This window comes from Sus scrofa, chromosome 12 (genome assembly GCF_000003025.6).
Source record: "Sus scrofa isolate TJ Tabasco breed Duroc chromosome 12, Sscrofa11.1, whole genome shotgun sequence".
NCBI classification, from domain to species: Eukaryota; Metazoa; Chordata; class Mammalia; order Artiodactyla; family Suidae; genus Sus; species Sus scrofa.
The window spans coordinates 1204528-1225926 of NC_010454.4; the positions used below are offsets into that span (position 1 = coordinate 1204528).

The 21399-nt window shown below is 63.9% G+C and overlaps 2 protein-coding genes across 12 annotated transcripts; one reads left to right on the forward strand and one right to left on the reverse strand.

Annotated features, from left to right (window-relative positions):
* On the reverse strand, window positions 2509-15223 carry HGS (hepatocyte growth factor-regulated tyrosine kinase substrate). Of its 4 annotated transcripts, XM_021066440.1 has the most exons (22): window positions 15069-15223; window positions 13579-13663; window positions 13277-13352; window positions 12847-12939; window positions 11337-11460; window positions 8896-8948; window positions 8326-8394; window positions 7704-7828; window positions 6873-6948; window positions 6706-6804; window positions 6513-6608; window positions 5994-6032; window positions 5778-5918; window positions 5623-5682; window positions 5079-5286; window positions 4742-4914; window positions 4523-4663; window positions 4262-4439; window positions 3708-3841; window positions 3506-3625; window positions 3331-3420; window positions 2509-3096 (listed from the first exon to the last, which is right to left on the reverse strand). In XM_021066440.1, exons 1-22 carry the CDS (start codon window positions 15103-15105, stop codon window positions 2986-2988), a joined length of 2328 nt encoding a protein of 775 aa, XP_020922099.1. In that variant the 5' UTR covers window positions 15106-15223; the 3' UTR covers window positions 2509-2985. The 4 variants fall into 4 exon arrangements, with proteins under 4 accessions (XP_020922099.1, XP_020922096.1, XP_020922098.1 ...); XM_021066437.1 differs by having other exon boundaries at window positions 5994-6608; window positions 15069-15208; XM_021066439.1 differs by lacking the exons at window positions 11337-11460; window positions 12847-12939; window positions 13277-13352; window positions 13579-13663; window positions 15069-15223 and having other exon boundaries at window positions 8896-9914.
* On the forward strand, window positions 15346-20996 carry ARL16 (ADP ribosylation factor like GTPase 16). Of its 8 annotated transcripts, none has more exons than XM_021066457.1 (6): window positions 15383-15483; window positions 15639-15698; window positions 16137-16250; window positions 16649-16843; window positions 16987-17877; window positions 20208-20996. In XM_021066457.1, exons 1-5 carry the CDS (start codon window positions 15424-15426, stop codon window positions 17113-17115), a joined length of 558 nt encoding a protein of 185 aa, XP_020922116.1. In that variant the 5' UTR covers window positions 15383-15423; the 3' UTR covers window positions 17116-17877; window positions 20208-20996. The 8 variants fall into 8 exon arrangements, 7 of the variants coding, with proteins under 7 accessions (XP_020922121.1, XP_020922119.1, XP_020922116.1 ...); XM_021066458.1 differs by having other exon boundaries at window positions 15397-15483; window positions 16728-16843; window positions 16987-17248; window positions 19977-20996; XM_021066459.1 differs by having other exon boundaries at window positions 15397-15483; window positions 16728-16843; window positions 16987-17248.

Sequence of the window (21399 nt, forward strand, 5' to 3'; positions counted from 1 at the left end):
CCCCCAAAACCAACGAGTATAAAAGCTGAGGGGACACTCTAGCCCCGAGATTCAAAGAGCATACGAGCTGAGGGTCGACGCTCTAGCCGGCCGGACCTCCGAGCATACGCGCTGCGGGAGGACTCTCTAGCCCCCAAAACCAACGAGCATAAAAGCTGAGGACACTCTAGCCGGCTGGAGCATGTGCGCTGAGGGTGTACGCTCTAGCCGGCCGGACCGCCAAGCATACGAACTGAGAGGACGCTCTAGTTTGCTGGAGCATACGAGCTGAGGGCCAAGGATCTAGCCCCTAGAAACAAAGAGCATACGAGATGAGGGTCGACACTCTAGCCGGCCGTACGGTCGAGCATATGCACTGGGGGGAAAACTCTCTAGCCCCTAGAACCAACGAGTTGAGAGGACACTCTAGCCAGCTGGAGTATACGAGCGGAAGGCCGATCTTTTAACCGGCCGGACGGCTGAGTGTACGAGTTGGGGGGCGCTCTAGCCGACCGGACCACGAGCATGAGAGCCGGGGCCCGATTCTCTAGCCCCCAGAACCAACGAGCATACGAGCTGAGAGGACACTCTAGCCGGCTGGAGCAGACGAGCTGAGGGTGGACGCTCTAGCCCGTCGGACCGAGCATATGAACTGGAGAACGACTCTCGAAGCCCCCAAAACCAAGGAGCATACGAGCTAGGGAGCGGTGGAGGGTAGACGCTCTAGTCGGCCGGACCGCTGAGCATAAGCGCTGGGCGATTCTCTAGCCCCCCAAGACCAACGAGCATAAAACCTGAGAGGACACTCTAGCCGGCTGGAGAATACGAGCTGAAAGGACGCTCTAGCTTGCTGGCGCATACGAGCTGAGGGTCGACACTCTAGCCCCGAGATGCAAAGAGCATACGAGCTGAGGGTCGACGCTCTAGCCGGCCGGACCTCCGAGCATACGCGCTGGGGGAGGACTCTCTAGCCCCCCAAACCAACGAGCATAAAAGCTGAGGACACTCTAGCCGGCTGGAGCATGTGCGCTGAGGGTGTACGTTCTAGCCGGCCGGACGGCCAAGAACATGACCAAAGAGGACCGTACGAACTGAGAGCGGACACTTTAACACCCAGAACCCAAAGAGCACACAAACTGAGGGTAGACACTCTAGCCGACCGGACTGCCGAGCATACGGCTGCGGGAGAAGTCTCTAGCCCCCAGATCCAACGAGCATACGAGCTGAAAGGACACTCTAGCCTACTGGGGCTTAAGAGCTGAGGGTGGGCGCTCTAGCCAGCCGGACGGCCGGGCGTAAGAGAGGGAGGCCGTCTCTCTAACCCCCAAAACCAACGAGCATACGCGTTGAGGAGGCACTCTAGCCGGCTGGGGCCTGGGAGCTGAGGGTGGACGCTCTAGCCGGCAAGACGGCCGGGCGGACTAAGTTCGCTGAGCACAGGAGCCAGCCCCCCGGGTCAATAGGAATACATACTGGGGGAAGACACGCTGTGTCCGCCAAGAACACTGAGCATACGAGCTGGGGGGAGAGACGCTCTAGCCGTAGCTCGACTTGCCGCCTCTCGTCCTCCGAGATTACGCCCAAGGCGGCGGGCCGCGCAGGCGCAGACCTTGGCTGGCGGGGAGGCGGGAAAGGGAAAGGTGGGGACTCTCCCCTCGCAGGGCAAACGAGGAACCGAGAAAGGTGTGGCGCCAGTTCCCGGGTGGCGCTGCCAGGGATAATTAGCCGGGCCCTGGCCCGGCGACACCTGCCCCCGAGAACGGGCTCGTGAGGTTTGCGCCGCCGCAGGGCCCGGCCGCCTGCAACCCGTGCTCCCCGGGCGGGAGGAGCGCCCCTGCCCTTCGGGCCGCCTTCTCTTCGATTTCTTCCTGAAGTTAAACGGCGGCCGCGCTTCGCGGAGATCAGGCCCGCAGCGAGCTCGGGACTCCGCTTACAGCGGCTGCTAAATGCTGTGCCTGAGCCCGAAATGGGTCGAGGATGGGGTTCTGGCGAAAGGCCTAGCGCTTCACCTGCGAGAGAAGCGCAAGCCCTGGCTCGGTCTTCAGCTACCCGGATCCGCTGCTGCTGCTGCTGCTGCTGCCGCCTCTGGGCCCAGTTCCCATTCAGTACGTGGGGTGTCCCCAGCCCCCCAGGTTCTGGGGCCTTTGCTCTTTAAAAGCAGTGAGGGACACCCCGCCCCCCTTGCTGTCCCAAACATCACGACGACTTTCCAAGAGCCCAGACGGCAACAGCCCCGACTTCGGCAGGGCTGCCCTCGGCCCTATTAAGCCCGTCCATTGGTCCAGAGAAGTGGTCTGCATACCTCAGGGGTGTGAAACGTCCTGCGCTGGACACGAGAGACTGGGCGTCTAGTTTAGACGAGCCCTAAACCAGTAGGTGGGCTGGGCCTAGAGCCAGGACCCACAGCCAAGGCCGAGCAGTGTCCGGCCAGGGGAGCTGCCTGTGGGCCTGGGCCGGGGGCGGAGCACCTGCACCCCATCCAGAGCTGCACCGGCTGCCACCCCCTCCCTCGGAGCAGACCCCCAAACACTCGTTGAAAGACACTTTATTCTCGCTGTTCCATTCCGCTGGGTGAGAGGACAGCTCAGAAGCAGAGAAGCTAGAGACAGGCCCACGCCCCTCATGCTCACAGCGGTGGGGGGGGGGCGCACATGCCCGACCGCCCGGGGTGTCCCCAGGCCAGTCCCAGACCACAGGCCCTGAGGTGTCAGGGTGGCTGGGCTGGGCGATCCTCTCCGAGAAGTGCCTTCCCTCCACCCTCCTCCCGGAGGCCCAGCCCTGGGGATGGAGTCAGACACCAGCTGGGCAGATGCACAAGGACGGGGCCTGGGGGCAGCAGGTGGGCACAAAGGGCGGGGCTGGGGTGAAGGACCCCCCACCCCTGGCCCGCGCGGAGCAAGGACACAACAGGCCTAGAGGAGCTGGAGGCGGGAGGACGACGCACTTAAGAACAGGCGGCCAGAACCGTAGTGTTACTCGGATGGGGGGGGGGGCTCCCCGCCAGGCTCAGTCGAAGGAGATGAGCTGGGCCTCGCTGCCCTGTGCCGGCGGCCCCTGTGCGGGCGGCTGCTGGGCCACAGGGGGCTGCTGCTGGGGAGGGCCTCCGGAGGGTGCCATCTGAGAAGGACACACAGGCCACGTCTGTCCCCCCCTCCCAGAACACAACATGGCCAGCATGGGCCCTACCCGGTGTCCCCCAGAGAGTGCAGACCCAGGACCTCCCAAGTCACGGCCGTGGAGCTGACCTGACGTGACCCCGGGCTTTTAAACAAACGCACGAGTTTGACACCCGTGGTGCTGTGTGTCCTGGCCGCACTGGCCACAACTCCTGTGGCCCCCGCGGAGCCTCACCTGCTGGTACACGGGCTGCTGCCCTGTGAGGTAGGGCTGCTGCGGGGGCGGCAGAGGCGCGTCCTGGCCGGGGAGGGCAGTCAAGAGACCCTGGAGGGGAGACACCCGCACGCTGAGCCAAAGGCAACCAGAGAGGCGAGCTGGAGGGGCTGCGGCAAAGACCCCAGCCTCTCACCTGCATGCCGTAGGGCTGGTAGCCCACGGACACCGCCTGGCCCCCGACGTAGCCCAGGGCGCCGGCCTGCGGGGGCTGGGAGACGGCTGGGAGGCTCTGCGGAGGCTGCGAGGCCACGTTCTGCGGAGGGAAGGGGGCGATGGAGGGAGAGGGCCTGGGCCCTGGGCACGGCCTCGCTGGGGCGGGGAGGCCTGGCGCCTACCTGGTAGGCCTGCGCGGGGCTGGGCTGGTAGGACGAGTAGGCCGGGCTGGCGGTGGGCCCGGCAGGGCCTGGGGGGGCCGTCTGTGCGCCTGTGGCCCCTGCCGGGTACATGTAGGCGCCCACCATGCTGGGGTCTGTGGAGGAAGAAAGAGCTCACCGCCCTGAGTTTCGTGGAACCAGGGTGGCGCGGAGACCCCAGGGCAAAGCCAAGAATGTTCTAGGTTAAAGGAAAGGCAAGTCTGCTCCACACACGCGACAGGTCTGCCCTCCGCACAGAGGGAGTCTCCGGGGCCGAGGGCGACACGGTCACACCACGGCCTCAGCGGACATCCTGGCCTAGCAAACGCACCAAGGGCTCCAGGAGTAAAGGGCACGCCTGCCCCCCCGCCCCCCGAATCACTCGGAAGAAGAGGCGTGCGCGGGAGGAGAGCAAGAACTAAGGGGAGCATTGGGGATCCCCTCCTTGGTGCCCCTCTGCACCGCCCCGAGGATCTGAGGGGCGCCAAGGGAACCCAGAGAAGAGGAAGGTGGGGGCTGGTGCGCCGCCCCCTCACCTGCTGCGGCTCCAGGCAGGCTCGGGTAGGGGCCGCCGGCGGCCGGGGCGGGCTGGCTCATGTACACGGTGTGCATGGGGGAGCCCTCCACCGAGCCCGCCGGGCTGAAGGTGCCCGCGAAGCTGGCTGGGCCGGAGGGCTGGTACAGCACGCCGCCAGCCGTGGGCATGGCCTGGAGCTGGGGACAGAGAAGCGGCCGTCAGGGTGGTCCCCGGTCCCCGGAGTCCACGGAGGGCGCAGGCGAGGGGTGGGCTTGGGCACCTGGGCGTAGGGCAGGGAGAAGGCGGGCATCTGGGCCCGCATCTGGATGGTCTGCTTCTGCTGCTCCAGCCGCAGCTGCCGCTCCTTCTCCTGCTCCTGCAGGCGCTGGATGGCCAGCTGCCGCTGCACCTCCAGGTACTCCTGGGGGCCAGGCAGCGTCAGGCCCGCCGCACCCACACCCCGGGGCTGCCTCCACCGCCACCGCCACCGCCAGCGCACCTGCTTCTTCTGTCGCATGATCTCCAGCTTCTGGGCCAGCTGGATCTGGCGCTGGCGCTCAGCCTCCTCGGCTGCACGGCGCAGCTTCTCCCGGTGCTCCTCCCGCAAGGCGCTGAGGGCCCCCCGGGCGTCGCGGATCTGCGCCAGCTTGTCCTGCAGCCCTTCGTAGTACACTGCGGGGGTGAGCAGGGAGCCCTCGGCGTGGGCTAGAGGCTCGGGCCGCCCGCCGGTGGCAGTGACTCTGCCGAGCGCCCGGCCCGGGACCTCCTCTGGGCAGCCCCCCCCACGCAAGCCCGGGCCGAGAGGGCACCCCGGCCCTGGCGGGCGCGGCACCTACGCCTGCGCTCGTCCAGCTGGTTGAGCAGCTCGAGCAGCTGCGGGTGCATGCCGTTGATGGACTGGAAGAGCGACAGCACGGCCGAGTCGTTGGTGATGCTGCGGCCGCGCACGTGGTTGCTCCTCACGCGGTTGACGAAGGTGGAGACGGCATTCTGCAGCGCCTTCAGGAACTGCGCGTGGCTCTCCTCCGACTCCCCGTTCTGGTACTGCCGGGCCCGGGGGGGGGGCTGGTCACTGCCCGGGGCGCCCCCCACCCCCGCCCCGAGGGGCTCTGTCCCGCGCCGGCTCTGGGAGCAGTTCTCGGGGGGACGGGGACGGGCTGCGTGGCGGCCGAGCTGGTCGGAGCCTGTCCCTCGCCCACCAGGTGACAAACCAAGCGCAGAGCCTGGAACGTCCCCACCGGTTCAGGGCCGGCAGCGAGGGGCCGAGTTCGGGGCCACCGGGCTCTGGGGGGGTCCCACGGGCGCAGGTGCCTGGGCGGGGCCTGGTGCCGGGGCTCCCGGAGGCCAGTTTGCCCCCCGCCCGAGGGGGGAGCCACTTACCTCGCCAAAGGGGCCCCCGGCGGGAGTGACAGGCTGAGGGTCTCCCTCCGGGAGGGGGGTCTGGAAGGGGCCAGAGAGTGAGTGGGGCTCCCCCTCTGCCCGTCCTGGTGTCCCCACCCAGGGCACAGGGAGGGGAGCCCGAGAGCGGCGCCCACCTCCACGCTCGCAGGGACCGCGTGTCCCTCCCCGGGCTGGGCGGCGGGCTCGGCCAGAGGCACGGGCGCGGAGGGCGTGGGGCTCTTCCGAGCTTCCTCCTGCTTCTTCTCCCAGTAGTTGCGGTTGAGGTAGCGGGCGAGCTGCACGGCAAGAGGGGGTCACTCGCGGGGCCGGGAGAGCGCGAGAGGAACGTGCCGCAGGCAGGGTGTCCTCACCTCGGGGTCGATGTCCTCGGCCAGAGGCGCCGACGAGTTCTGGGGAGACGCGGGGCGTGAGGGGCCACGGCGGAGCAGCGGCAACCCCGGCCACCGCCGCTCAGGACGCGCAGCGGTGAGGGGCCGCCGGAGGCTGGCCGGAGCCCGTCCCAGGCCTGAGGGGCTCAGGACGCGCCCCCACGACACCCCAGGGGGCGGGTGGCAGGCCGCTCTGAGCCCCACGCAGAGCCCGCAAGGCTGGCGAGTGACTTTCCAGACCTCAGGTGCCCCCTTCTCACAGACCTTGGGCGGAGCCCGGAGCGCAGTGCGGCCGCGGCCACGGAGCCAGAGGCAGGCCCGGCACCTTTGACCCCAGGCGCCCCGCCGCCTGCCCGGGGGGCTGTGCGGGGTCTGGAGTCTTGACAGCAAGGCCTCCAGGCCGCACGCAGCCCCCGCCCGCGAGACACGCAGGTCCTTGCTGGGGTGCAGCGCCCGCCCCGGGAGGGGGTCCAGCGGACGGGCAAGCTGGGGGGGGCTCACCACGGGCGAAGAGTACAGGCTGCTGGCCGGCGGCGCCGACGAGGCCACGGATGCGGGCTCCGCCTTGGGGTATGCGGCGTAGGCCGACTTCTGCCTCTGCGGGAGGACCGGGAGGAGGGTGTCGCCAGGGCCGCCCGCTCTCCCCGGCCCCCCAGCCCCCCAGCCCCGGGCTCGGCGCGGCCGCCCGGCTCACCGTCCTCTCCTTCTCCTCGGCCTCCGACTGCGACAAGGCCAGGGCCAGCTGCAGCTCCTCCTCCTCCTGCAGGGCCGTCTCATCCCTCTTGGGGGGCAGCTGGGGGGGACAGGGCGGCCTGAGCGGGGGCCCGGGGGCCAGGCGCCCCCCGCCGGCCCGGGCAGTACCTGAGACTGCTGCGACAGGGGGCTGGTCAGGTACTCCGGGGGCAGCTCCGTCGAGGCGGCCTTCCCCTCCGCTTTCCTAGAGGAGACACGGGCTGGGGGTTGGCATGCGCCTACCTCGGCCCCCCAAGCTCTCGAGGACGTTGCCCGGGGCTTCTTCAAGGTCCCCGCACAAGGACCACACCCCAGTGCAGCCAGACCCTCAAACCAGCGGTCCCCTCCGGGCAGTGGGGCCCGGGCGAGTCTCCCATCTAAGCTACAGCCGCCCTCCTGGAAACGGGGCTTGGACACCGCCCAGGCTGCCGCTTCCCACGGAACAGGGCCGCCTGTGCAGCAAGACCCCACTGAGCCTGGGGATCGGGCCCTCGCTGATGCGGGACAGACGGACAGCACGGGCCTCCAGACCAGCCGCCCAGAACCCAACTCCAACCACGAGGCAGCCTCGCACCCGAACCAAACAGGCCCCAGAGCCTGGACCCTCAAACGTGTCCTGGCCACGAATGACGAGGGGCTGAAACACACGGGGTCCTGACAGGACGGGACTGCCCCAGGACGCCACCGGCACAGGGGACCCAGAGGCCACAGGGAGGCGTGGGCACCACGTGGATGCCACACGGCCCAGCTCAAGAGCCGCGCGGCGGTCACGGCCATGGTCAGGCTCCCCTGGGGAAGCTCTGCAGAGGCCAGGGGAGGGACGGGCGCCTGCGGCTGGGCCTCCACTGGCTCAGCACGCGAGGGCCTGGGGACGGGGCAGTGGGGAGGAGGTGCACGGGGTGACGTCGAGGGGGCGCCAGCTGCAGGGCTGGGAGCTGCGTGCCGGACGGCCGGACTCACTTGTTGAGCTGCTCGTAGCAGGGCTCGCACACGCGCACCTCCTTCTCGATGCCGAACTTGGGGATGGTGGAGCACCTGGAGGAGCACTTGCCACAGAAGATCTGGCCGCACGCCCGGCAGTGGTGCTGCGACACGGGCGGGTCAGGCCCGGCCGGCCCCTCGCGCCCACCCCACCTGCCCAGCACCGCCCGGCCGGAGGGCAGGAGGTGGGCCCAGGAGGCAACAGAGGCCCCTTCTGAGCGCTCAAACACAGCCTCCACTTGGGGCAAAGGGCGGCAAATTTCAAAGAAAACGTCACCAAAAACGTGCCTGAACAACAAGCTTTCTTGGGGGGGGCGGTCCGGGAGCACCCGGGGGAAGAGGGTGGCCGCCTGGCTGAGGCAGCGGGACTCCCGGCTCCAGGGCTGTTGGCTGAGGCAGCGCAGACCCAAGCTCCCGGGCACAGGCACTGGGTGTCCCCCCGGGCAGCAGCCTTGCCCGGGCTTCGCCTGAGGGCCGTGACCACTGGAGCACCACGTTGCCCACACCAGCAGGTCCCCACCAAGGGCAAAGGACGCGGTGCGGGTACAGGGGCCTCGTGCTCATGGTGGCAGCCACACGTGGAGCCGGGGCGGGCACTCACCTTGCGGGTCATGACCCCGAACTGCACGCGGCACCGGTGGCATTCCTCAGCATCCACCCAGTCAGGGGCCTGGGGGTGGCAGAGTTGGGTCACGCGGCCCCTGGGCCCCTGCCCACAGTGGGGAGAAGGCCCCAGAATGCACGGGGAACTGGGGCTGAGCCACCGTGGACGTGACTCAAGGAAGGACCACCCCCCGCAACCGACTTCCTTTTTCTTCTTTGGCTGCATGGTCAGCAGCTTCTGTGCGATCTGTTTCCAGAGTGCGGGCCACAGCAGCAGAAGCGCAGAATCCTAACCACTAGACCACCAGGGAACTCCTCCTTAAAGGCCTGATGGTAAGACTTCCCGCAGCTCTGGGGACTCAGGCGTTCATTTTAACCACAGGAACTGCCAGCCACAGCCCTGAGGCCCTGGTCAGCCTGCAGACGCGGCTGCACATTCTACTCTGGGAAGCGGGGCGCACTCCCGGAGACCACCAGCAGCTCGCCTGTTCCCGACAAGCCGGGGCCCCAGGGCCTCCTGCCCCCCTCAAGCATCCTGACACCCAACCCCCGCAGCGCGCAGACGCACCCTCTCCGCGGCGAACATGGCATCGCTCTCCTTGAACTCTGGGAAGACGTGTCCTGGGAAAGAGAGGCCCGTTACTGCCGCATGCCACCCTGGCATGCGAGTCTCCAGCCTTGCCAGTCCTCTCCAGCTGCCTCCCCCAACCCGAAGCCGACAGGAGAGGCCCCGAGCCCCTCCACCACCCGCCCCCGCAGCAGGTGCAGGACCATCCCCCAGCCCCGGGCCCCCCACAGAGCCAGGCCTTGCTCCCGCCAGGTCCAGGCCCGCACAGGCCAGCCCCGGAGCCCCACCTGCTCCTGTCCCACACTCCAGCCAACCGTACTTCCCAGGGCTCTTAAAGTCGGGGGTCCTAAGCTCCGAGGCACGGACCCTCAGGAGTCCCAAAGAACTCCAGAGATCCTCGTGGCTCACGCTCGGTGACCGAGGGCTTGAGGCCAGCTCATCAGTGTCCGCACGGGCCTGCCCAGGCCACAGCCAGCAGGCGCCTCCGCCGCTCCCGCTCCTCCCGCGGACAGGCAGGCCCCTGCCCGGCCATCTCATTCCACGCCTGGCGCGAGCACCGGCGCAGCCTCCAAACAGGGCCTGAACCCACAGCCTCCGAGCCCAGCCCGCCGCCTCTCCACGGCCACCGCACAGCTCCCAAGGCGACGGAAGCCAAAGCAAAACTAAACAAGCGGAACCTACTCAAATGTACACGCTTTGCTCGGCAAAAGAAACCGTAAACGAAACAAAAAGACGAGCCAGGCTCTGGGAGAAAACACCGGCAAGGACTCGAAGAGGAACCCGCCCCGCAGAAGGCGAGCAGGCTGCAACGGGCGCTTCTGCGGAGAGGCGGGCCGCCGGCCCGGAGGCCCAGGAGAGACGCCCCGCTCGTCGCTCGTCGCTGCCGAGACGCGAGTCAAGACAAGGACGACGACGGGCGCATGTCCCACCACTCAGAAGGGCCACCGCCAAAAAGTCTACAAACAGCAGGAGTTCCCGTCGTGGTGCAGCAGAAACAGATCTGATGAGGAACCACGAGGCTGCGGGTTCGACCCCCGGCCTCGCTCGGCGGGGCAAGGATCCAGTGTTGCCGTGAGCTGTGGTGTGGGTTGCAGACGCGGCTCGGATCTGGCGTGGCTGTGGCTGCGGTGGAGGCCGGCAGCTGTGGCCGATTCGAACCCTGCCTGGGAACCTCCATGTGCCGCAGGTGCAGCCCTAAAAATATCAAAAAAGAACAAAAAGAGAAAGAGGTAGGATGGATGCTTCTGTGTGTACACAGTCGTGTGCACAAGGGACCCCCACTCAGACGTAAGAAAAGAACAAGCAGGACAGGCGTGTAAAGCCCCGTGCAACATCCCGGAGGGAGCTGGAGAGTCTCACACTGAGCGACGTAAACCACGAAAAGACACACGATACCCCTTACACGGGGGGCCTAAAGACGGCACAAGTGGCCTCATCTACGCAACAGGAACAAGTTCACGACACGGAGAACAGACTCGTGGTCGAGTCGGAGACAGCGGGAGCCGAGGAGGAGCGACCACGAACCACCAACCGTCACCAACGGGAAGGAGGGCTGCGAGCACCGCGGTCCAGCTCGGGGCCCCGCCCCACGACCCGCGGCAACGCAGCAGCCAAGCACCGGGAGGGGCTCCAGCGGTGGGGCCGTGCGAACAAGTCCCACTGGCATCCAGGAGGCCTCGGGTTTGACCCCTGGCCCCGCACAGCAAGTCAAGGATCTAGTGTTGTCGTGAGCTGTGGTGTAGCTCACAGACATGGCTCGGATCCCGGTGGCTGCGGCTGTGGCTGTGGCGTGGGCCGGCAGCTGTAGTTCCCATTCGACACCCAGCCTGGGAACCTCCACATACCGCAGGAGCGGTCCCAAGAAAAAGAAAAAAAATAAATAAAGAACTTTGAGAAGAATACATACACCTGTGTAACTGCACAGCAGAAACACAACGTTGTCATCGACGACACTTCAAACAAAAGAAAATGTCCCCGAGTTGCCCCCCAGCCGCCCGCCACCCCAGTCCCAGGCCCTCCAGGGACTTGCACTGCGCTGAGCTCCCAGCCAGACCCCACCCCAGCCCCCGGGATGGTAGCTGCTGTGCACCTGGCAGCCGTGTGCTCGAGACCGGGGCGCCCGACCCTGAGGCCCCTGGGCCCAACCTTCTCTTGTTGGTACATCCGAGCTCAGGCCTGGCGCCATGTCCCCTGCTCTCCGGGCCTCCCGACCACTCCTCCCACACCGTCCACCCCGCTGGCCCAGGCCCAGTGCCCAGCCTGACCGCCTTCCCAGGCCCCGCGCCTCTTGGGACTCAGCTTCCGTCCCTCGGCCCTACCCCGTGGGTGGGAGGCCCAGAGCCGGGCCGAGCCCAAGCCCGCGGGGCAGGAGCAGTCGGGAGCCGTCCACACCCTGCAAGGGCCCGCTGGCGCCGCGCCCTGAGCCCCAGGCCTGGACCCACCTTCCACCTTCATGATCTGGTACGTGTCCTGGACCACCTTGTACTTGGGCTCGTTCCGGAAGGCGTGCGCCCAGGCCTGAATCAGGTGCAGGATCTTGTTGCGCACGCTGACTTCCACCTGCCTCTGCAGAGAGCGGACGACGCGGGTGAGGGGCCGCAGACGCAGCTGCAACGACCACGGCGAGCAGCTGGCTGGCAGGAGCCGGCCGCTGTGAGCAGACGGGGCAGGCACAGGGGGGCGGCGGGGCGTGTAGCGACCCCACCCCACCCCAGACGCAGGCCTCCTCCCAGGAACCCAGGCCTGGGACACACACACGACATCTATCTGTGCATCCAGCGCCTGGACTCATCTTTAACCACCTGGGAGAAGCCGGGGGGCCCTCAGGTGGAGGCTCTCCAATCCCTGCTGGCCTACAGCAACCTATGACCACCCCAGCTCCGCAGGACCCTGAACACCCCCAGTCAGTAAACCACACTGGTGCCGGCTAAGGCCAGCCTCGAACAGGCAGAACCAAGCAGGCCTGGGCCAGGGAGCCCCCAGGGCCAGCCTGGCCGGCGGGGGGGTGGCTGCAGAAAGCTCCCCATGTCAGAGCCACTCCGCCAGGCGGTTAAAGCAGAGCCAAGCACACCCCGGGGCTCTCTTGGACACCTGTCCGCATACCACACTCAGCACGGCGAGCGACAGAGCGGCATCAGAGACGCCGACTGCAGCCCGCGAGCCGGGTTCTGCTCCTTCCTGTAACCTGTGTTGAGTCAGGGAGCCCCCTCCTGTCGCACCCCGCCCCTCGGAGGACGAGGACCACGTGCAGTAGGAACAGGGCACAGCTGTGCCAAGGGAAGGAGGGCATGATCCTACCCCTGCACTGTCCACCAGGAGGAGAAACCCACAGACAGCTCCGCCCCAGATGGGCTCCTGGCTGCCAGGGCCCGGCCTCGGTGGCAGAGACGGTACCGGGGCTGAACTCCTTGGCTGCCACGCAGGGCAGGGCAGCCTCACCTGCAAGACAGCTGCACCGCCCGCTCTGCATCACACAGCCTCCCGGCGTCGCCACCCACATCACAATCCCTGCAGGTGGGCAGGACCCCGGGGCCCCGAGGCCCTTCCCTCCTCTGCCTGGGGGTGGGAGCCCACTGCCCCACCACCCCAGCCCTGCTGTTCCCCCAACTCTTCCTCCACAAACACGTCGCTCACGGGGTTCCCTGCTCAGAATCCTCCCCCAGCCCGCCGGAGCCCCCAGGCCTCCCCGCCCGTTCCTGCCTTTGGCAGATGGTGTGCCCTCTCCATTCTCAGCATCCGCGGCCCTTCCAGACTCAGCTCCTGCCCCCCGGGAAGGCTGCCCAACCTCAAAGGAGGAGCGGGCTCTCCTCCATGCCTCCAGATGCGGTCCTGGCTGGCCTCTGGGAAGGCCTGACCTTGCCAGGCAGGGACCGAGAAGGCCCGCCTGCTGGCCCGCCGCTGTCCAGCCACAGGTGCTGGCCCGCCCGTGAGAAGCCTCTGGGGGAGCCCCACCTTCAGCAGCTCCTTCAGCTCCTCCATGGTCTGCTTGTTGGCCACCTCGTCGTGGACAGTCTGGCCGCAGTTCTTCACCACAGACTCCATGACCTGCAGACCCCGAGGAGGGGAAGGCCTGGGCCACTGCTCGAGTCAAGGATCTCCCTCCCGGACGGGCCCCACCTCCCCAGGAGGAGGCAGGCCCAACAGGCCACCCAGCTGACCACAGCCTCCCAGGCAGGCAGAAGCCAGGGCTGCATGTGCTCCGAACTGGGTGTTTTATCCTGAGAGCAGGCGCTGGGGTCAAGCTGGGGGCCCACGCGTGTCCGCCTTGGGTGGAGGAGCAAGGCCCTGCTCCCACTGCTGCCCACCCTCCCTGGGCAGCCCCCGTGGCAGGACGGCCACCCCCATCCCCCCCACTGACGACTGGGGTGGGGGATCTGATTACCTCCAGGGCGTACAAGGCCACATGGGGGTTCTTGTCGTTTACTTTTTTCTTGATGGAACTCACGGCATACTTTGCTCTGATAATAAAAAGAAAAGCGTTGAATAAAGAGACAGAAAAAGCAAAAGAAAAAAAAAACAGCCTCTAAGCCAGAGAAAAAGCCCGCCCGCCACCTCCAGATAGCCACGCCCCCCACCAGCGCCTAACGGGGCGCTTCCGTCAAGGCAAGATCTCGGAAGATCCGCGGGCACCAAGAGCCCCAGCCCACGGCGGGGCCACCCCTTCGCTTCCAAAGCACCACTCACTGCGTGTCCCCCTGGCGGATCAGGTCGCAGATCTGCAGGATGGACTCCCAGTCGGTCTCCAGAAGAAGCTGGCTGGTCGCTTTGTCTAAGGCGGAAACGCACCATGGCAGGAGCATGTCCTGTCCTGTGGTCCCTCAGCCCCCCCAGCTCACAGCAGGCAGGAGGGGCTGCCCCTTTCCCATTCCAGGCACGTGGAGCAAATGGACGACCGCGTGGACATCCTCCCGACAGCCAACCACCAGCCAAGGGCTGTCCTTTCCCAAAGACCGCAGACAGCCTGGCAGACATCAACAGAGAACCCTAGGGGGGCTTATCCGGGGCACGTGCTGCCTCAAACACGACGTGCGCTCTCACAACTCAGGGAGTTCAATGCCATTTCTACCCTCTTCACAGACAAACTGAAACAGGTGAGGTCACTGCCTGGAATCACACAGCTTGCTGGGACAGACCCAAGATTCAATACTATGCTCAGCTGCTGCTCTGCAGTCCGAGTCCCTGCTTTTCAGCTCTTTAATCTATTTAACTAGCTCTCAACTGGCCCAAAGCTAAAAAGACACGCAGCACAGACCCCCTTCCTCTGCTTCAAGTGCTCTGGGGGGCGCAGACAGGGCTGGCCCGACAAGGAGGACCTCTACGTCCCCGCTGCCTCAGACGGACAGACGTGGACAGATGTGTCCCCCGGGCTGGCGCTCCTGCCCTGCCAGTACGTCTTCCCTGGAATCCAACAATGATCGATACTGATCTGGCAGTAATCTTCCGCGCTGATCACTGGAGGGCCAAACCCCCCCACAAGCCAAGTTCCTCCGCCTGCTGTTCCAAGAGCAAGGGAGGCCCCTCATCTCGGGTCTTCTCCAAACCACACTAAGGAAGACGGACAGCGGACCGAGCATGCCAGCCCCCAGAGCGCCTGCCCCAAACAACACAGTTCCTGGGGGGCGCGGGCGACTTGCCTATAAACATGCATTTTCCCTTTAAAGCCTGGGACCTCTAGGAGGCTCTGAAGGGTCGGCATTCCACCCCGACACACACAAGGAACGCCACCCTAAGCCCAGACGCTTCCTGCAGCCGAGCGGGGACAGACGGCGCCCGTCTGGTTCCCCAGCTCAGCAGCGCTCCAAAGGGCCTGGCAGGTCCCAGAGACGACGCTGCTGGCTACACCCGCCCGAGCCTGAATTTGGGTCTGAACTCCCAAATCCCTCGCAACCTAGGTCTTTGGGGGGAAAAAAGGTCTACTAAGACCTCATTTCACTGAGTCACCCGTCTTCGTGACTCAAGACGTGAGGCCCTCTCGGCCAAACGCTGGGGGTCGCTTCCCCGGGGCTCCTGGCCAGTCTCTTGTGCGGACCCTCACCCAGTCGGCCGGGGCCAGGTCCGCGCCCCGGGCCGCCGGGCCCCGCGTCGCCCGCGCGCCCAGGCCCCTGTGGCGCGGCTACAGTCCGGGTGCGCGGGGAGCCAGGGGCCTTCCCAATGAGGGGCCGGGGCCGCGTTACCTAGGAGACGCTCGAAGGTGCCGCTGCCGCGCCCCATGGCGACCCCAGACCCCGACCCGACGCCGCGGCGCTCCCTGCTGCGAACCGGCGCGCCCCCGACTTCCGCTTCCGCCTCTCTGTGGGCAAGCGCACGAGCACGCGCACGTCGCCGGCCAGTCCTGGAGACGCGGGAAGGCGGGCCTTTCCGCTCTCCCCAGACGCTGGCGTCGATTGGCCCGCGTCCGCTGACTGAAAGCACCGAGAACCACTGATCAGCCCGGAAGCGAGGCCTAGCCAATGAGAGCGGGATTGAGGGCGGGTCTTGCGTCGCCACGACGCTGAGTTACGGGTCCCGAGTCGGACCCAGAGGGGAGGGATGTGCCTACTGCTAGGGGCCACGGGTGTGGGGAAGACGCTGTTAGTGAAACGCCTACAGCCTATCCTTCCGCGCGGGGCGGGGGTGACGGGGATCGGGGACTGGGGGGACGCTGGTGGGGAGCGGGGCGGGGGGTCGTCGGGGGCGGGCACCCTGGGAGGGGTCCGGGTGGCGCTCCCTCCTCAACCCTGCTCCGAGTCCTTGACCGCCTCGCACAGCTGAGCAGCCGGGATGGCAAGGGCGACCTGGGCGATCCTCCTCCGACGCGGCCCACGGTAGGCGTCCGGCCCCTGCAGGTTTAGGAGAAGCGGGCCCCCTGTGCGGTTAGCAGAGCGCTTTGGGTTCCTTAAAAATGGAACCTGGCGAGTCAGTGTCTAGGATGGCCCTCGGGAAGTGGTGGGTGTCACTGGAAGGAGCCTGGCTCCACCGGGACAGAGCCGCCCGTTCCTCACCTGTGCTTTTGCTACTCGCCGCATAGGGCGAATCCCGCTGGTGGGCGTCGCTCCCCTGACTACAGCCAGCCCTGAAAGTACGAGCCCTGAGCATGTTTATTAGGCTTCTTTGCTTAGGGGTTCTGCCTTAGGGCCTGAACTCTTGAGAAGGCACACGTTGGGGTAAGTCGCAGTGTAAAGGGCTGAGCACGTTGCTATCCAGGAGCTTCCAGTGGGAAAGGGCTTGTTGTGGTCTCTTTGCAACCTGTTTTTTTCCCACAGGTGGGCACCAACCTGACGGACATCGTGGCCCAGAGAAAGATCACCATCAGGGAGCTGGGCGGCTGCATGGGCCCCATCTGGTCCAGTTACTATGGAAACTGTCGTTCTCTCCTGGTAGGTCCTAGTCTCTTGGGGCTTCCTTTGGGGAGGTATGTCCTCATTCCTGCATTGTCTTCAGTTTGAGTCTGGGGGGCCTCCAGCTTGCCCCCTGTCTTCTGCTCTCAGCCCAACGCGAGAACTTTCAGAGGGCCGGCTGAGGGCAGTGTTCCTTCTCTGTGGGTAACCGCCCGCCCACTCACTCGCCATGGGGGTTATTTATGTTTGGATTCTCCGGCCCTCTGGTCCGTCCCATCCTAGCAAGGCCTATATCCTGGATTCCAGGCCCTTCCGTGGCGACGTAATGGCCAGGCAGGTAGATCTCCACACAGGCGGACGCAACCCTGGTCTCGCAGCTCACTCCCCTCTACTCCTGCCTGAACCCAAAGCCTTTTTTCTTGCTCTTCCTAAGCCAGGCCTGTGCTGTGAGGAGAGGTTTGGCAGAAACAGGGTTCTATAGAGGAGGAACCCTCGCCTCTGTTTCCTTCTACCCAGTTCATGCTGGACGCCTCCAACCCCACCCAGCTCTCTGCATCCTGTGCGCAGCTCCTGGGCCTCCTTTCAGCAGAGCAGCTGGCAGAAGCATCGGTGCTGATACTCTTCAACAAAATGTGCGAGTCCACGAGCTGAGTGGCAGTGTGCGCCCCCCGCCCCCGCTTCCTTGGACTGTAGCCAGGAGGGTGGCTCCTGGGGGGGGGGGGGGCGCTGGGGCAGGCATGGGGCAGCCCAGCCTGACCGGCTGCTTTTGCTCCAGAGACCTGCCCTGTTACGTGACGGTGGAGGAGATGAAGTCACTGATCAGGCTCCCAGACCTCCTCGCTTGCGCCAAGCAGAACATCTCCACGGCGGAAATCAGTGCCCGGAAAGGCACCGGCGTGTCTGAAGTGCTGCGCTGGCTCCAGGACCCCCACAGGACCAACAGCTGACTGCAGGGCGGAAGCGTGGCTGGCCTGCCCTGCGGCAAGAAAGCAGAGGTGGCGCTGTTCAGCCCCTGGCCATTGGCTGCTTTCATCAGGGTAGGATGACGCACCACAAGCCCTAGAAGATGGGGTTCTCTCCTGAGTTGCAGTGATGGGTCACCCGAGGCACCCAGGTTACAGAAAGCCCTGACATCGGCCCTCTGGTGGCAGGGCTGGGAGAGGACAGGCCTGCCGGGTGGCTTGTGTCTGGCCGCCATCCTGGCATGGTTCTACTGGGATTTGTCCTGTTCCTCCCAGGAGATCTGCTCTCTCAACTGGGGTTCAGGCTCCAACCTGTTGAGTTTCTGATACACAGATGGTGGGACTCCCCCCACAAGATGACACGAGGTGCACGAATGCAGTTGAGTAGGAAGAACTACCAGGCGTAGGATTAGGCATTGTAAACACTGTAAATAACCAGAGGGGCCTGGACAGCACAGGGCCCTACGGGTAGGCCAGGGTGGGGAGCCCCGCGGGAACACGGGCACGCTGGGGCGTTCCTGGCCAGGCCTTCGGGCCGCAGCTCCTCGTGTCCCACTGCATCCTTTCACCTCAGCTCAGGGAGACCTTGGGAAGCCATCTGTGCGTTGGGGCACTTGTGTTCTGGGCCCTGTGACATAACCGCGAACCTGGCTTGCATACGTCCTGGTCATAGCACTGGAAACCAGAATCTCCAAGTCAGCAAGGTTGGTTCCTTTCGAGGCTCCATTCCTTGCCTTCTGGCTTCTCGGGGCTGTCAGTGGTGCTGGGTGTCCTTGGCTTGTGGCCGGGCTGGATTCCCTGCTTCTGTCTCCACGGGGTCTTCTCTCGTGAGGAAGAGCTGGGGCCCCCTCCAAACCTGCGGTGGTCTCATCTCAAGCTCCACAGTCCCACGTGCAGAGAGACCTTTTCCCAGATAAGGTCACCTCTGCACGTTCCAGAGGTTACGGCTTGGATGCTCCTCTTGGGGCCAGGACCAAAGCTCCTGTGATCAGGTCAGAAACCAGCTTGAGTGTGGCGGTGAATTTCTCCAGCAGCGTCCTCCGTCGCAGCTGGGTGTCTGGCTCATCGGGCCACGAAAGACCACCAGCCCAGGCCCTTGGCCATCAGGGGGTTTCCAGTCTGTTCCTACAGAGGTAAATGGCACCCTGAGAAAGCTCACACGTCCCACGAGGCAGTGTGGGCCCAGGCCTTGTTCCCCCAGTTCAATGCTGCTCCTCAGGTTCTCTACTGGGTTCAAGCTGGACACAGCCTGTGCCACCTTTTTTTTTTTTTTTTTTGCTTTTTAGGGCCTGCACTCATGGCATATGGAGATTACCAGGCTAGGGAGTCCAATCAGAGCTGCAGCTGCTGGCCACGGCCACAGCCACAGACACGCAGGATCCGAGCCACATCTGTAGTTCCTATACTGCAGTTCCTGGCAACGCCAGATCCTTAACTCACTGAGCAAGGCCAGGGATCGAACCCACAACCTCAAGGTTCCTAGTCGGATTTGGTTCCACTGCGCTACAAGGGGAACTCCGTGTGCCCCCTTCTCAGGCAGACCGCGTAGGTGCTGATGGGTCCGTGGAGACTTTGCACGACCCACGGTGACAGACTGGCAGACGTCCCCCAACCTCAGGGCACCCAGGAGAGCCTGGCAAGTCCTTGCAGTGTCAGCCAGGTGCAGGTTCACCTTCTGGCACGGCACAGGTGGCTCCGAAAGAAGCCTTTCAGCCTCGGCTGAATCTCTAGGTTTCCAAGCAATGGAGAGTGACACCTGGGAACGTGGTTTACCCAGAAAGCAGAGTCTTAAGCAGGGGAGGAGACTGCCTCCTCCCCACCGGCCCGGCGTCCGGAACAGGCCACCTTGAGTTGACAGCCTCAGGGATGAACAAGCAGGCTCCGGGCCGGTCAGCACAGCCTGTGACTGTGTCCAGTGGGGTGGACACCTCGACCCTGCTGTCGGGGTTCTCTGCTGTTTGTGGGGGTCTGCTCTGGGTCTGGGCCTCGTGACTGCCAGGGTCCAGATAAAGAAGGGGCAGGAGTTCCCGTCCTGGCTCAGTAGAGATGAATCTGACTAGGAACCATGAGGACGCAGCTTCAATCCCTGGCCTCGCTCAAGGGGTTAAGGAGCCGGCGTTGCCAGGAGCTGTGGTGTAGGTCACAGACATGGCTTGGATCCCAAGCTGCTGGCTCTGTGGTGAAGGCCAGCAGCTATAGCTCCGAGGCAACCCCTAGCCTGGGAACTTACACATGCCATGGGTGTGGACATAACAAGCACAAAAAAAAAAAAAGAAGAAGAAATAGATCATTTGAACAGACTAATTACTAAAAACGAAACTGAGTATGTAATAAAAACACTGCCTACAAACAGAAGTCCAGGACCAGACAGCTTCACAGGCAAATTGTTCCAAACACACAAAGAAGAACTTACAGGAGTTCCTGTCCTCACTCAGCAGTAACGAACCCGACTGGTATCCATGAGTCCTAGGGCTGGAACCCTGGCCTCACTCCGTGGGGTAAGGATCCAGCTGTGGTATAAGTTGCAGATGTGGTGCAGACCCGCTGTGGCTGTGGCGCAGGCCGGCGGCCGCAGCTCCAATTTGATCCCTAGCCTGCAAACTTCCATATGCCACAGGTGAGGCCCTAAAAAGCCAAAGGAAAAAGAAAGAACTTATATACCCATCCTCCTTAAACTTTTCCAAAAGATTGAAAGAGAACACTCCCAAAGACATTCTGTGAAGCCACCATCCTAATACCGAAACCAAACAAAGATACCGAAAAAGAAAAGTATAGGCCGATATCTTTTTTTTTTTCTTTTTAGGGCCACCCTGGCACATGGAAGTTCCCAGGAGAGGGGTTGAATCTGAGCCACAGCTGCCAGCCTACACCACCACCACCACCACCACCACAGCAACACAGGATCCAAGCCACGTCTGCAACCTACACCACAGCTCATGGCAATGCCAGATCCCCAAACCACTGAGTGAGGCCAGGGATCGAACCCACATCCTCATGGATGTTAGTCAGATTCGTTTCCACTGCTCCACAACAGGAACTCCTGGGCTAACGTCTTTGATGAATACCGATGCAAAAACTCTCAACAAAATGTCAGCAAACTGACTCCAACAGCACCTAAAAAACACCAAGTGGAATGCATCCCACGTTCACAAGGACGGTTCAACACACGCAAATCCATCAATGTCATAGACCACGGTAACAGAAGAACAGCCAAACACCACGTGGCCACCCTAACAGATGCGGAAAAAGCATTTGACAAAATCCAACACCCATTTGCGATCAAAACTCTTACCGAAGTGGGTACAGAGGGAGCGTATCTTGGCATGATCGCAGCCATTTATGACAGATCCGCGGCCAGCACACTGCTCAACAGAGAAAAGCTGAAAGCCTTCCCGCTAAAATCCAGCACGAGACAAGGGCGCCCTCACTGTGAATGGGACATTCCCACATCCCTACGCGTCCCGAGGTTCCCGACCGCCAACCGTGACCACACTCACCGGACCGCAGCCGATCAGCGCTTCGCCCAGGCCTCTGGTACCACAGTCTGTGGGCTCCCGAGTCAAGGATCCCTGGAAACTTCGCTTCTCCACCCACTCGCGTGCACAAGTCCCCAACGAGGCGCGTGGTGTCATCTGTGTCTTGGCTTATTGCCCAAGCAATTGTTGGTTGCGATGCTCAGTGTCATCTCTGCCTTCTGGCTTCTAAACTTCTCCAAAACGGGGTGAAGAGGGCCAGACGTGTTTGGGACCCTGTAACACTGGGGCCCAGCAGAGGGCCCGCCCAACCTGGGGAGCGCTGTATTAAAACCTTTGTTTTAACCCCATCAACGTCTGCTTTATTTATCCCATTTTTTTTTGGCTTTTGTCCTTTTATTTATTTATTTATTTTTTGTCTTTTGTCCTTTTGGCACCCGTGGCATATGTAGGCTGCCAGGCTAGAAGTTGAATCGGAGCTGCAGCTGCCGGCCTGCACCACAAGCACAGCAACATCAGATCCGAGCCATGTCTGCAACCTACACCGCAGCTCACGGCAACGCCAAATCCTTAACCCACTGAGCGAGGCCAGGGATTGAACCAGCACCTCATGGTTCCTAGTCGGGTTTGTTTCTGCTGCACCACGACAGGAACTCCAAGTTCTGCCTCTTTCAGTATTTGCTTTCTTAATCTTATTACTCAATGACCCTTTAAAAATTTCCACCTTGGACTTCCCATCTTGGTGCAGCGGAA

Bases quoted from the DNA above. Each gene is read 5' to 3' on its own strand.
- HGS (XM_021066436.1), bottom strand. From the start codon at position 9,432: ATGAGATGGCCGGGCAGGGGCCTGCCTGTCCGCGGGAGGAGCGGGAGC. The intron at 8,395-8,895 runs GTGCGTCTGCGC...TGCCACCCCCAG, and splicing joins CCATGTTCGCCGCGGAGAGG to GCCCCTGACTGGGTGGATGC. The intron at 4,664-4,741 runs GTGCGCTGGCGG...CCTGGCCCCCAG, and splicing joins TCATGCGACAGAAGAAGCAG to GAGTACCTGGAGGTGCAGCG.
- ARL16 (XM_021066457.1), top strand. From the start codon at position 15,424: ATGTGCCTACTGCTAGGGGCCACGGGTGTGGGGAAGACGCTGTTAGTG. The intron at 15,484-15,638 runs CCTATCCTTCCG...GACCGCCTCGCA, and splicing joins TGTTAGTGAAACGCCTACAG to CAGCTGAGCAGCCGGGATGG. The intron at 15,699-16,136 runs GTAGGCGTCCGG...TTTTTCCCACAG, and splicing joins CTCCTCCGACGCGGCCCACG to GTGGGCACCAACCTGACGGA.